At 38.5% G+C, this 14,215-nt stretch overlaps 1 protein-coding gene across 1 annotated transcript in view; it reads right to left on the reverse strand.

Moving 5' to 3' along the window:
- Window positions 1-2,852: 2,852 nt before the first annotated feature.
- Window positions 2,853-14,215, reverse strand: part of LOC141735970 (uncharacterized) — a 42,189-nt gene continuing 30,826 nt past the window's right edge. The window contains exons 9-13 of the mRNA XM_074569520.1: window positions 11,254-11,411; window positions 9,975-10,017; window positions 5,841-6,027; window positions 3,858-3,993; window positions 2,853-3,118 (exon numbers count right to left, since the gene is read on the reverse strand). Coding sequence (XP_074425621.1) covers window positions 3,019-3,118; window positions 3,858-3,993; window positions 5,841-6,027; window positions 9,975-10,017; window positions 11,254-11,411 — 624 coding nt within the window. The 3' untranslated portion in view covers window positions 2,853-3,018. The remainder of the gene's footprint in view (window positions 3,119-3,857; window positions 3,994-5,840; window positions 6,028-9,974; window positions 10,018-11,253; window positions 11,412-14,215) is intronic.

Consider the following 14,215-nt stretch of genomic DNA (forward strand, 5'->3'; position numbering starts at 1 on the left):
TTAAAGGCATGGATGACTTTACGACCATGACTAACATTCGTCCTCCAGTCATATGTATGCCAAGCTAAGTGAACTATATCTCATACTAGAAGCATTGTCCAAGAAGTGGTGTGAATACCCATTAAGCATAACAGTAAAATCAGCTATGTTAACTAGGATTGAAATCTTGCTGATTGCTCTGCTGACAATTTTCATGCTATTGATACATACAGATGACAAACCTCAGTATATTTTTCAAAGTGCTTTTGGTCCTAGTAATAGCAGAAAGAGACGAAGCGTGTTACAAAAATGACTGGATGGCAGCCTGCCTCCCTGGGGACCACAGCTACTGCGCGTGAAAATGAGAACAGCCCATAGGCTACTCTGATCTCTTCTCAGATGTGCCAAAAGGAACCAGCCTTGGCTCAGAGAAACATAGCAAGCTTGCCTTTGGCTTCTTCTCAATTTTCCTTTTTTGAAACCTAGATAATTCCAAAGCCTGTTTTGTTCTATTTTTGTTCTATTTTTGTTTTGTTCTATTTTTTTAAAGAATTTACAATTTGTGTAATTTTTCAAAGTTTATAGTAATGAGAAATGGTAAGTTTACTAGACCTTAGTATTATATTTGATTTTGGAAGTGTAAAATCATAGAAGAGAAAGATGAATCAAGTCCATCAGACAGAAAGATTTCAATAAACTCTGCTGATATACTACCCAGTTAAGCAAAGAGCCCCAAGAAGTCTGCTGCGTAAATACATAGTTTTACAACAGAAACAAGATTTGATTCTATTTCATACAGGTGTACACTTCAGGCATTTTTGATGTGCATGAAATCGGAAGTAGTATGTACATTTTTAAGCTTTCATATTTGTTGCTTACAACACTGAATAAAGCACAAATTGCTGCTGTAACACTAATATACTTTGGAAATGATTGCAAATATGGGGGAAAATCGCTGTTTTAAAAAGTACTTCATAATGATGAAAATGTAGAGATACAATAAGAGAAAAGACACTATCCTGTAACCTTTACTCATGTTGAACCACTCATTTATTTTTTGTACCTTGTTATTAAGGTTACTGAATCTTTCATTGCTGTCAATTCTTTGTGCTCCATATATTATCATATATGTCTTCAAAGTTTTACAAAAACAAGATATTTGGTGATCATGTGATTCTGGCTGGGGATGGCCGTAAGTGCCACCTGTTAAAGGGAAAAACATACTGAGTAAGCTAGTAATAAATGAAGGAACAACTGGGTCCCGTGGGGGGACCAATCCTCTCATGGACTCCACTCTCCTCAAAAATAGGTTTTTTGTTTCTTTGCTTTTTATTATTTTTAAAATGGGAAGTACACTTTTTTGTGTTTCATTTTGTTTGCATTTGTTTTACCTATTGCCTGTTTTTCTGCTTCCTTTCTTTAGGAAACGTTACTAGTCTCAAGTCAACAGCATTTGTACTTCACCCATATGTGTTATTTTCTCCAATGCGGAAAAGAGTAAGAAAAAGAAGTAATTTATACCTACATGATTACTTGTTCTCAGAGTTGTGAATTTCATTTCTGAATATGAAAGTTTCAAAATTCTAGCAGTAAATGTAGAATATGGCTGTGATGACTGCTTGTTTTCAAATACGGCTATACATTTTACCTCAAAGCACAGATTTCTACAAAGCAAGGGCATTAACATATTTGGGCTTGGATGCCTGTTTTCAGGAAATTGCTTACACTGTTTAACTAACCATTCTTATTTTTTAATTAAATCACTCAAATCACTGTAGCAAACCATTTGAAATGTTTAAGAGCTTTCTTTGAAGTACTATTACTTCAAGTATCTAAAGCTAATGAATCAGTCTCCTAAAAAAATACATTTGTGGTGTCTGGGGAGCGCCAGTTGCTTTTTAGCTTTTTGTGGCATTGCAATTGATATTTTCCAGGGTGATAATAAGAGCAAGCAAGTAGCTGAGGTTCTGGTGGGTTTAAATTATTTCAAGGTCTAAGGACCACGATAAGAAGGCCAAGTATCACAGGTTTTGTGATAAAATCTCACAAATGGGCATTTTTTTAGTTCTGTATTGGGTGCGTATTATTTTCTTTTCTGTGCTTGCTGCAGTATCAATTGGTAAATTTCTTGGGATGAGATATTTAGTTAGCACATGGCTTCAATTAAATAAATGTGACTAACCTTTGTTATTTTACTTTAATTAGTATTTTGGGAAGCTTGGAAACTGAATACCCAGATTTATTCATGGGAGGAATTATTTTAATGTTAGAGAATAACGTCAAACACTATGTATATGACCAGCTATAATAACCACAGATGTCTAACTCTGATATCCCTGATGGAGGTTTATGGTGCTGTCTCTTACTGATAACTTTGGATGGAAGTGTGTCTTTGATTCTTGAATGGATTTCTCTCCACAAATGTGCTGTGCTGTGATGGCAAATGGACAAAAAATCAAAACCACTGTAAAATTAAAATTTATGTTGAGATAGAATATACAGGTATAAAAGTATGCATTCAAATCATACAAGTTTATTCCACTCCCCAAAGTGTGCTGTAGTAGTGTGTAGCTGGTAGCCTTTCAGTCAGCCCAGCCTGCCCCAACCTTAAGCCCGCACTACCTAGAAATTTAAAGGCAAACCTGCGTATGAAACTTCTGGATGGAAAAGCAGAAGTCTTTGCAAAGGGTGCATTTGCAAAAAAGGGGGTGCAGATACAAAACATAAGGGAGGACACAGTATATGTCGAAATACAGTGCTTTCTCTGTTGTCTGCATCAGATAAATGCTGATGCCAGTCCACACCTGTAAAGCAGACTTTGTGCATGGTTTGAGTTGAAGTAGAAACACAAAACAAAGACAGACACAAAGAAGGCAACATTGCTTTATATTTATTTACTAATGCTTACAAAAGTTTTGAATGTATAGCAATACTAAAGATTAGCTGCTACTAGAGCATCTTTTGAGATGAACCATAAGACATAGCATGGGATTTTTAAAGGAAAACAGAAATTGCGCAAAAAAAAAATGAGCTTTCTTCTCACATCCTTGTCTCCTCCAGTGGTCTATTCATGAAATCTTGGATTGCCTGGTGTAGAGGTAACCATTTGTTAATTGAAGCTTTCAAAGCTGTAATCCACCTAGAAGAAATCAAAGACCAACAACTGTTCTTGATCAAGTGTTATACATGCAGTTTTGCATTCTTTGAAACACATCTTTTATAAGCGGTGTTTGTACAGCTGTGCGCTGTTTGTACTATGTGTGCTAATAGTGAGTGGACTGGAGAGATGCAGGAGATGGAGGAGTTGACTGCAACAATAACACATCTTAACACCAGCTTCCAGCATAGCTAAAAGCTTGTCCTTTGTTTGTTAGATTAAAACCCAAATGATGTAATTAGTAGTCTTTAGACAAGTAGAACTCCCACTGACAGCCATGGAATTTGGCTGGATTATGATGAAGGAATTCACCTTCAGAATGTGATTCCATAGGTCAATTTTATTTTTTAATTCTAATGGTCATTGTTGTAAATAAATCATTCTTGGGAACGAGGAGGATATGCTTTCCATTATCTCTAAGGAGAGGTACCATAGCTTTTCATTTAGTGTAATCACCCACACATCATTGTGAAAGGCACCTCACCCAGGTTTCTTTCTGAACCTCTGCAAGCCAGCCTGGCTGTAGTTCCAGCATTGACAATAGCAGGACTGATGGGCCAGCATGTTGTACTGCAGTTTGACTAAAGCTACAAATAAAGGTTAATCTGGGGGAACAAGTAAAAATAGAATGAAAAGTTATCACTAGATCTTCCCAAGCGACAGTGTTCCCGGTATCTTAAAGTCTGGCAAATAAAACTGGAAAAAAAGAAGTTTGGTTTACCTTTTGTTTTCATCTACATTCTCTGCACATAAGTAGAAAGTTTTAAATTCTTCAGATGGAGGTTTGAGTTCAATTACAGATCTCTTGGAGCCCAGAGATTGTTCACTCACACTATATCCCTGTAGGTAAAGGCCACCTGAACAGAATGAAATAGCATGCATTATGTGTATTGCAGATACTGTTTATGAAATTACTGCCACTTACAAGCATACCAACAACTCTTTAAAGCTGTTTTTCCAGATGCATCATGTTGCATGTTTCAACAGACTTGCACAGACTTTACATGTGAAATATTTAAAAATGTGAAAGTTCAGGGGTTTTCTTCCAAAAATTGATTTGAAAATACTGTAAAACATGCTTCCTGTCCAGCAAATGATCAGCAGTGTAGTTTTATTTAGCTTTTTATTAAGTAAGAAGTTGTAAAATATTTTTTCTAGTTTTTGATGTTCTTTTCTTTCTTTGAAACCTAAAGCAATATGAATTTCAACATTAAAAAAAATCCTAGAGTCAACATTGGTTTCCCTTGCTGCCACCCACTAGTAACTGTAACATCATTGCAGACCACACTAGCCAGCCGTGATGGAAAGGCATTAGGCACAATTTGGTCTTCAGGACATTTTCATTTTAGCTGTTTGTTGTTTTTTTCCTCCAGACCTCACTTCACCCGACAATCACTTTATACATACATGGTTAATAGCCAAAAAGACTCGCAGAGCTGATAAACTGCATCTGAATGTTCCTGTTATTCTCTTCAGGGTCTGTATTTTTTTTTGGCTCTCACTTTTAGTGACAAGAGCACCAAATTAATGCTAGAGCATTGAGAATGGTATGGGGGAGTGAGAATCTGTACTGAAATTGGAAAAAACAATAGTTGCAATAACAAGAGAGAAAACACTACTGTATACAAGAATTTGTATGTAGTAGGGTATTTAAACACCCAAGTGACATATTTAGCAGTAGAAGCATAGGCTTGGGTGTCATAAACACGTAATACTTAATTTTTGCCGTTCACCTAGTTTATTGCCTATCTCTGGGTAAGCCTTAGCTTCAGTTTCATGTAGAGAGGAAATCACTGGGCATTTCATATGTATGACCTTTGGCAGGTGAAAAGTGCTATGTAAATGGTATGGACTATAAAGTGGAACACCTCTTCCCTTTTTATTTGAAAGCTGGCTAATAAGCAGAAGTACAATAGCATTTCTTTCTGATTTTTGTGACTGCCAGCTTCCTTATCACAGGCAGAATGCGTTTGCAGGTCCTGATCCATCCCCTCTCCCTGGAGCATCTCTTTTTATTTTAGATACTGACTTTCAGAGAGCTGTGCTTGCAGGGTCTCCTCAGTGTGTGACACTCTGCTCCTCTACTTGCAATTGACATCGGCAGCTTCACGTTACTGCTTTCAGAGAGTGGCCAGACACCCTCTTCTGGTATGGGGAGATCTGCTAGGTGGCAGCTTTAGCTGCAAATGACCATGGCCACAGCCTGGAGCGCCAACCTCTGCTGGAGTAGGGAAGTTCTCCTGTTGATGTGTGGACTAGCTTTGACAAGGCCATGTGAAAACCTGGTGGTGGCAGAGAAACCAATCTAAGTTTATGTCTATCCCTCTGAGGATGTCACATAACACAGAGGTGTTGATAGCTTTCAGCAGACTGACATCAGTAGGACTGTCTCAAGTCACTGTAAAGTGCTTTGGAAGGGTAGATCTTGTTGCTGATACTTGCTCCTGAGGTAATGTGCACAGATCCTGACTAGCTCCAATCCAGAAAGAAAAATTCAGACCATAGGAGGAAAAGAAAAGAACATGTTGGGGAACGAGGTAGCTGTGTTATGAAAAGAGACTGAGCCTGGTCTTCCTTCACTCACCACCAGAGAACAGAGTGAGTTTGCTGGTAAGAAACTCTATAATGGTAAAAGTTATACTCGGAAACTGCAGTGAAACTTTTCTGCTTTAATGATCAATTGAAATCCAACCACCATCCCTACCTTGGGCAGGTGTAGACCGGAGAGTAGCATAAAAGTACAAACAGCCATCCTTCAGAATGCAGTAGTGCTGAATCCAGACATCTTTGCTTCTGTCCAGCTGGTGGAGAAGCCCCAGGCACTCAGGGTTTTTGATAGCCAAGGGTGGAAGTGTAGTGTTATGCAGTGTGACATCTACCCACACATGGTTCTGTAAAGTAAGCATGTAATGAAAAGTTCTGGTAAGAAATTAAGGAGGACCTACTAGTATAAAGACACATGCTCTAGTCCCCTGCTAGGAAATGAACTTTTGTTGTGAAAATGATTTGAAAAGTCAGTGTGGAAAACACAATTAGAAAAACCTGTAGTTGATGGCAAATAATGACCAACTTCTTTTTCTTCTTACAATAGTAACTTGTCTTTTCTGCATCTATTTTGTTTTTCAGTACAAGTTTTGCTGGTAGAAACAAGATCATTCCAAGGCTGTATGAAGAAGCTTTTTAAAAACAATTGTCTTGGTGATTGCCTGACCTCATCAGTCTTCAGTATGTGCAGTCTGGCAAGACAAGGTTCACCATCTACCCTCTGGGTTCAGAGAAAATGTGGTGGTGTCTGAGGCCAGAATACAGCACTCAGTCTTGGATGAAAGCGCTACCACACAGAAAATGATTGCAGATGCCTTCCCACCCCTTTCTGTAAGGCAGATTCTTTTTCATTACTAAAATTATCCTATTGTCATTTACGGGCGAAGAGAAAGTTCAACCCATGGACTCCGCCATTGTATAGGCTATTTGTGTGATAAGAGAATCCAAAAGGAAAATCAGGAAAAACTAAACTGTTGTTTAATAAGACCGAGTTTTTTAATGTGAGATTAAAGCATTTCTTCATCTCCTTTAAATCTGAGAGGTGTTAGGAAGTCAATCTCTCCTAGTGTGCTTTGCTTGTCTACAATACATATTTAGAATTCTACATCAACCAGCGCCATTGTCATTTGAAATCCATGGGGAGAATATTGTGCAATATCAATAGTGTCCTGTTTGTTTCCTCAGGGGTTTTCTTTTGCATTTATTTATGATAGTTCCTTAGTATCCTTGACAAGGCAATGACAGAAAAAACACCTGGCACAATGTAGCTAGCTGTATTCTTTTTTATGGATGCTAAACATGCTGAGACTTATTGCAACAAAGTGCAGAAGAGGACTTCAGTAATATTAGGTGTATTCATAAAATAGCTATCCTTGTAGATTCACTAAGATGACTTAGTGTTAGTATATTGGTCTGTTATATCATTGGGTTGAGAGCCCTACTGTAACACACTAGCTATTGCAAACAGTCAGAAACAAACAGTATAGCAAACAAAAAAGAAGGAAAATATAAGCTTTTTCTATCCAACTGAATGGAAAGTCCAGTTAGAAGGAAGGAACAGATATAGTGTTCATCAAGATCAGAGGCTAGGCAATGAAAGCGATATATTGAATCAAACATTTATTTCAGAGAAGGATATTGTTTGCTTAAAACTGAAAGAGATAAAGTAGCCAAAACCAAGATGCAGTAGCACGGAAAGGACCAACATATTGTATTATTAGTGGATGAGAGATCTTTCTGTATATATAATGTTGGAACTTTTTATCCAACAAGTTATTATTGCATGTTACAGTAAAGAATGACTCGTTTGATGTGTTTTCTTTTGTGCATGTATGCCTTTATCCTCCCTTTTGGCTCAGGCTATGTTTTGTTTCTTTTGGCTAGGGTACACACTTTAAATTGTTTTATTTATTTTTGCTGTCTTCAGGTATGTGGATTCCTTTGTATTCTTTTAAGAAACACAGCCAGGTAGAATATACTTAGAAACAAATCTGATTTTGCACTTACAGTCTCATCTGAAAGATGAAGCCAAAAGAAATATATGTTTGACCAGTTTTATTTCAGTGGAAAAAGAATTAAAGTAACAATAAACACCTCTTTTCACTGTGTGGAAACCCACCACTAAACCACACTGCTGAAGGAGTCACTCATGTGCCCTGAGTTGAGAAAAGGAGGAAAGTAAACTTATTTTTCCTTTTTCTTTTTTTTTTTTTAATTTTTCCCCCACTGCACTAATGCAGGTTGTAATTTGTACCTTGCAAATTTCTTATTTTTTTTACTGATGATTTTATTTCATCAGCAAAAATGTATACTTTAATACTTACTCTGCATTTGAGCATAGAATCATAGAATCACAGAATATAGGGTTGGAAGGGACCTCTGGAGATCATCTAGTCCAACCCCCCTGCCAGAGCAGGGTCACCTACAGCAGGTTGCACAGGAACGCGTCCAGGCGGGTTTTGAATGTCTCCAGACTTGGAGACTCCACCACCTCTCTGGGCAGCCTCTTCCAGTGCTCCGCCACTCTCAAAGTAAAGAAGTTCCTTCTCACGTTTAGGTGGAACTTCCTATGCTCAAGTTTGTGCCCATTACCTCTTGTCCTGTCCCCGGGCACCACTGAAAAGAGCCTGGCCCCATCCTCCTGACACCTACCCTTTAAGTATTTATAAGCGTTGATAAGGTCCCCCCTCAGTCGTCTTTTTTCCAGACTGAAGAGACCCAAATCCCTCAGCCTTTCTTCATAAGAGAGGAGTTCCAGTCCCCCAGAGAGTGTAGCTCTCTGCTGCACCCTCTCCAGCAGTTCCCTGTCCTTCTTGAACCAGGGAGCCCGGAACTGGACACAGTACTCCAGGTGTGGCCTCACCAAGGCAGAGTAGAGGCGGAGGATGACCTCCCTTGACCTGCTGGCCACACTCTTCTTGATGCACCCCAGGATGCCATTGGCCTTCTTGGCCACAAGGGCACATTGCTGGCTCATGGTCATCCTGTTGTCCACCAGGACTCCCAGGTCTCTTTCAGCTGAGCTGCTCTCCAGCAGGTCAGCCCCCAACCTCTACTGGTGCATGGGGTTATTCCTCCCCAGGTACAGCACCCTACACTTGCCCTTATTGAATTTCATAAGGTTCCTCCCTGCCCCACTCTCCAGCCTTTCCAGGTCTCTCTGTATGGCGGCACAGCCACCTGATGTGTCAGCCACCCCTCCCAGCTTTGTGTCATCAGCAAACTTGCTGAGGGTGAAGAGGACTGGACCCAGTACTGACCCCTGAGGAACACCACTCGTCACTGACCTCCAACTAGACTCTGTGCCCCTAATCACGACCCTCTGAGCTGTGTCTTTCAACCAGTTTTCTATCCACTCCACTGTCCATTCATCAAGCCCACTTTTCCTAAGCTTCCCTATGAGGATGCTGTGGCACATTCTTTCTACTAAAAACCAAGCTGGTTCAGTAGCTAAATATTTTCTAAAAAAAGATTTTACAGATCAACAGCATATTTTTGAAAAGGTAGTCTGCCTATATAAGGAAAGAATAAGAATCACGGGGCCAGGAAAGGGCCCATACAGTAGCTTTGACCCCTATGCTTCCAACACTGAAGTACTAAAATTAGCTTTGTAGGTCCCAGTTCAGGCTCAGCCAGAGACTATTCATAATAAATTATGTTGGGCTGAGAAAGCTGCCTCTGTAGCAGCTCAAGATCAGTTATGGCTATGTTTCTCCCAGCAGAGAGTATAACTGTATAAAGAGATAGAGATAAATCAAAGTTTATCAGCTGACTTACTCTAACTAACTTACCAACTAGCTTTATCTCTGAAAACAAAGAACCCAGCAACTCCCTCCGCGCCTGCTCCCCCTCACTTTCTAATATTCTGTCGAAAAAAGCAGGTAGCTTGCAACCAAGGCAGATTTGTAGGGAATACTTAAGAAGATATAGCCCTTCTCTCCTTGTACTCCACACAGTATTACTTAGGGCAGAACACGTCGTTGTGAGAGTCATCTCTCCCCTTCCCCCCTTCCCACCACACTCATTTTAGGTTACGTTTCTCAACCAGCTTAAAGCTGCTGATATCTGGAGAGGGAGCATTTTGATTGATTCCTCCACGTGGCATTTGCTGAGTCACAGTAATGCTTGTACAGGGCTTTTAGATTGGAGCTGAATCACATCCCAGCAGCCCAGAACAAAAGTACGCAGCTTCCACGCTGCTGTCTGCACCTGACCGTGGTCAAATACATCTACTGTCGCTCAGTTTTCTGCACAATCTGCTGTACACATGCTTCTTGTATAGACAAAGCATTACCTGATGGACAGGATGCACCGCTTTATCCATAGCCTCCAGCCACCTGTAACATGACAAAAAATGAGAATCGCTTAGTTTGGTAGAGAATACACGTGCTTCACTGCCTCTTTTAACTCTTGCTGACATAGACAGCATTGAAAGGGGTATGCAATTTTCAGAACACATTCAAGGCTTCAAGATAGAAAAGTAGCACATTAAATCTAAATAAACATTGGTAACTGTCAGAAAAATAAGTCTCAAAGCCTGCTGTGTAATTGTAATAAATTAAGGCAGTATTGCAGACATGGGAATCTATATATTTTGAATATAGTTCAACATGTCAGGCTAAATGATCACACTTCTTGTGTCTTTGTTTTAATGTAGATAAGGAATTTGTGGGAAACATAAAGAATCCTGAAATTGGAGGCTACAGAATAAAGCAAGCTATTTGTTGTCAAAGTTATTCTTTTCGTGCTATGGATGGTATAGAATTTGGAACTGGAAAATACTCTGATATTACAATGATGGGTGCTATGATAAGTAGCAAGATGTTACAAAAAGATGGGTGGATGAATACCAAATGTTATCCTACTTCATAGCTTTATATTTTTGATAATTCACAATAAAACAAAGAAGAAAATATAATTAGATTTTAGTGCATTTTGAAATTAAAGCCTAAAGAGTTCTTACTTCTGTTTTGGATGATTTTATTGTCTTTATTTTGTCAGCTATAGTCTTTGGAAAACGCAAAAAGAATATTTTTTAAGTCTAACTCTGAGTCAAACCCAAACTCGTTGCCTCCTATAAGGACCAATATGCTTTTGAGGCATACTTGCACTTTAAAATACTAAAATGATAATATACCAGAATGACAAAAAAGGAAATGGAAGATGGGATTGACCTTGCTGGGCAGAAGGGAGATCATTCATGTGAAATGACCAATAAGCAAGTTAACATCCACAGGAAGATTTACACTTCCACTTGATATAACAGTGGGGGAGAAGGCATAAGAATATGGGTGAAGATATTTTTCTGGAGATAAATCAAGAATAATTCAGTGGGATGAATATTAAAGACTTTATGAAAAAAATTTCTCATCAGAAAAACGATGAAGCTGAAAAATAATTTTTGAAACTTCTGCAAATGAAAATTAGAAACACCATTTTCTCATGAGTAGCTGAGAGAGATTTTTTGTTTGTACTGATCGAGCCAGGTACTGTGAACATCCCCCCAAAATTCAGACTCCCTCTCCCCAAACCGCAATAACAAAACTGACCCTGTAAAATGAAAGATCACTTACCTCTTCATTTCTTGGTTGGAAGTTGCACAGAAGTAGAAAATCCTGTGTCCACTTTGAGGTATGCATTTAAAAACAAATGGTTTACCCAGACTGGTGTCAACACCAATTTCTGCTCCTTCCAGCTTTGTTACTTCCAGGGGTCTGCACTTCCCTTCATCCTGCAATTAGAGAGAAAGAGTGTCAAATTCAGAACTAATATAAAACCAACCCCTGTGAGATGGGGATAAACTCAGGGAATATTCAAAGTTGTAAAAGTTGGTGATAAGCTCTGATGCCTTTGAACCATCATATGGTTTAATGACCAGCAGCCTCAGAATATACAGTGCAGTCACAAAAGGTAAACTAGTCAAACACCCTCTAAATTTGCATCTCTATTTTTGCTCTCTTAGTTGTTTTTGGTTCATCAGAAGCCATATCTGCATGCGGAAACCTCACTAACTAGTTGTAAATATTCCAGCTTTTGAGGGTGCAGCTGAGTGAAAGTAAAATTTTCAAAGTGCACCAAAGAATTTAGGAGTATGAGTCTTTACACTAATCAATGCTGCTTGCAGTCTGAAAACCTGACCTTATAGGTGCAGATATAGGGAACAAAGGCTTACATTCAGAAAACAGTGAGCATAATTTAAAAGGCTGGGTTTTATTTCCTCTGCAAAGTTGCCCTAAATATCATTAAGTTCATAACCCTTGCCATTCATTTCAGACAACTTTCGACAGAAAGCATTTCAAACTCTTCTGTGCTGTGTTGTTCCTGATTGAGTTAAAGCTCTTTGAGACTGAAGGGCATTGTCAATGTCTTTCTCTGTGGTTAGTTGTAAAAAGCCATTAAGCTCCTTAATGTAAGTAGGTAGGTGAAGCAGTTCCTTCCCTCACTTTCCCAGCCCAGCTCCCCTCAGGTATGTGTCTTAACTCAAAACAAAGGTGCACACATCAGGACAGTGTGATGATGTGACAACTCTAGCTGTGTTTTAAACAATATTCTTAGCCCCCTTGCTTTGAAGAGCTATGACTGGAGTTCTAAAAATTGCATCAAATTTGGCAGCAATAAAATGGAAAACATGAGTTAATGCTGGGACATATGAAGAGCGTTAGCGCCATTTGCAAAATACACAGATGGTAGAGTCTCATAGAATAAAATCAGTTGATTATTGGGAGTTAATTAAATGTTGCCAGTAAAAGCTTAATTGTAAATGCCCCATGTAATTGTTTTATTAGGCTAAAAATAAACACACCTATCCTTCCATGAACAATATACGCACCTGTGGGTATTATATAGTTAAATACTTACTTGTATGCTCATTGGCACGTGTAATTATTCCTTTGTTATACATTAACTTTCTGTAGGACAAAATAACCCCCAATACTGAAAAACAGTGTAAACAAACATTCATGAATCCATTTCCTAGATTCTTCTGCGTTCTTCTTTTTCCTTTTCTTTTTTTTTTATATGCAGAACTAAAGTCAGTGCAGAAGATGAAGGCAATCCTGAAAGTTGTCAGTGCTGTGTGACCTATTTTACTCATAATGCCTTCAGACAGAAAACTACATTGCAAAGACATCATAACCAAAACACATATTCAGCCTCCAAATCTCATTCCTAGTCTAAAGAATAATAAGTGCAAGGTTGATGAAGTGTTATTCAGCAGGATCCGGTCCAGGGTCTGTGTTCTACTGACTGCCCTGGCCTGAAGGCAGCAGTCACTACAGATACTGAAATGCCTGTGTGACCACTATTATTGCACATCCCCATAAACTCCTTTTATAAACACTTTCTGTGCTGTCTAGAATGCATGCAGATAGAGCTCTGTGTCATCAAGAGTGATTTATGTCCACTCCATTTCAAATGAATACATCTAGGAAAAGAATAAGGTGGATTTGAGGCATTCAAAGCGACACCAAATGTCCTTCATTGACTAATAGGCAGCCAAGCTCCCCTAATTCTGATAAGCTAGATGTAAGGGGCATTTCTGTTCACTCCTGTGGCTTTCATGAATAATATTTTGAAAGCATTCCTTTTGCAAATATCCCTTTATTACAAAAAGTACCAAAGATTTGCTGCTGAAAAAATAATTATAAAAGTAATTTCTTATGCTTGTTACTACAGAATAACCCATTGATGATACAGACACTATGGAACCTAATATAACTATGTGATGCTGCTGGAGTTGATGGTATATATCGTACAGATTTCAAATGCACTAACTCAGATTTTAGCTACTCCTGTTCCATTCTGTTCCTACGTAAAAAAGATTTTTGGTTCCTTCAAGGTTGCTATCAGCTATTTCATGGATTCTTGGTTGTCTGCAGTATTTAACATGGATGGAGTCCCCTGGGTAGAAGGCAGAAAGCATATGCTGCTTTGGTAAATGCTATTCTAAGAATAATAGAAACTTCTGAAGTAATCCTTCCCTTGCTGCTAGTTTTCTTAAGATGGCCTGCGTTTTAGGGGAAATGTTTCTGCAAAAAAATGAAAATATTAAACTACGTATAACTATGAGAGACTGAAATAAGGGAGAAATAAGATTAGAAAAGTAGATGTTTCCTTCCTTTATTGTACAAAATGGTCATTAAGGTAGTGTATGTAGCCCGGGGGGTCCACAAATCAGCCCTATTTGATTTGATGTAAATAATTCTGGAAAATAAATGATATTCATAGCATTTCCTGAATGATTCACTGTGTTCAAAGAATTTTGTTTGAGCAGAGTTATATTTGCTATTCTAGTTAAGCTTTTTTGTCTATTAGAAAGGAGGAGCTGAAAAGATATATGAACCTTTCAAGCTGTTTGCAGTGAAAGAAGTAAAAATCAACAACAGGGATAACTATGAAAAGAGATTAAAATTAAGATACACAAAACTGGGAAAATGGAATAAAAGTAACTTTACAGAAAGATGAAATTCTAGAAGAAAAAACAGAAAAAATCTAAAACACAATGTGAAAACTGAGTAGCACTGGAAATCAGAAACA

The sequence above is a fragment of the Larus michahellis genome, chromosome Z (genome assembly GCF_964199755.1).
Source record: "Larus michahellis chromosome Z, bLarMic1.1, whole genome shotgun sequence".
NCBI lineage: Eukaryota > Metazoa > Chordata > Aves > Charadriiformes > Laridae > Larus > Larus michahellis.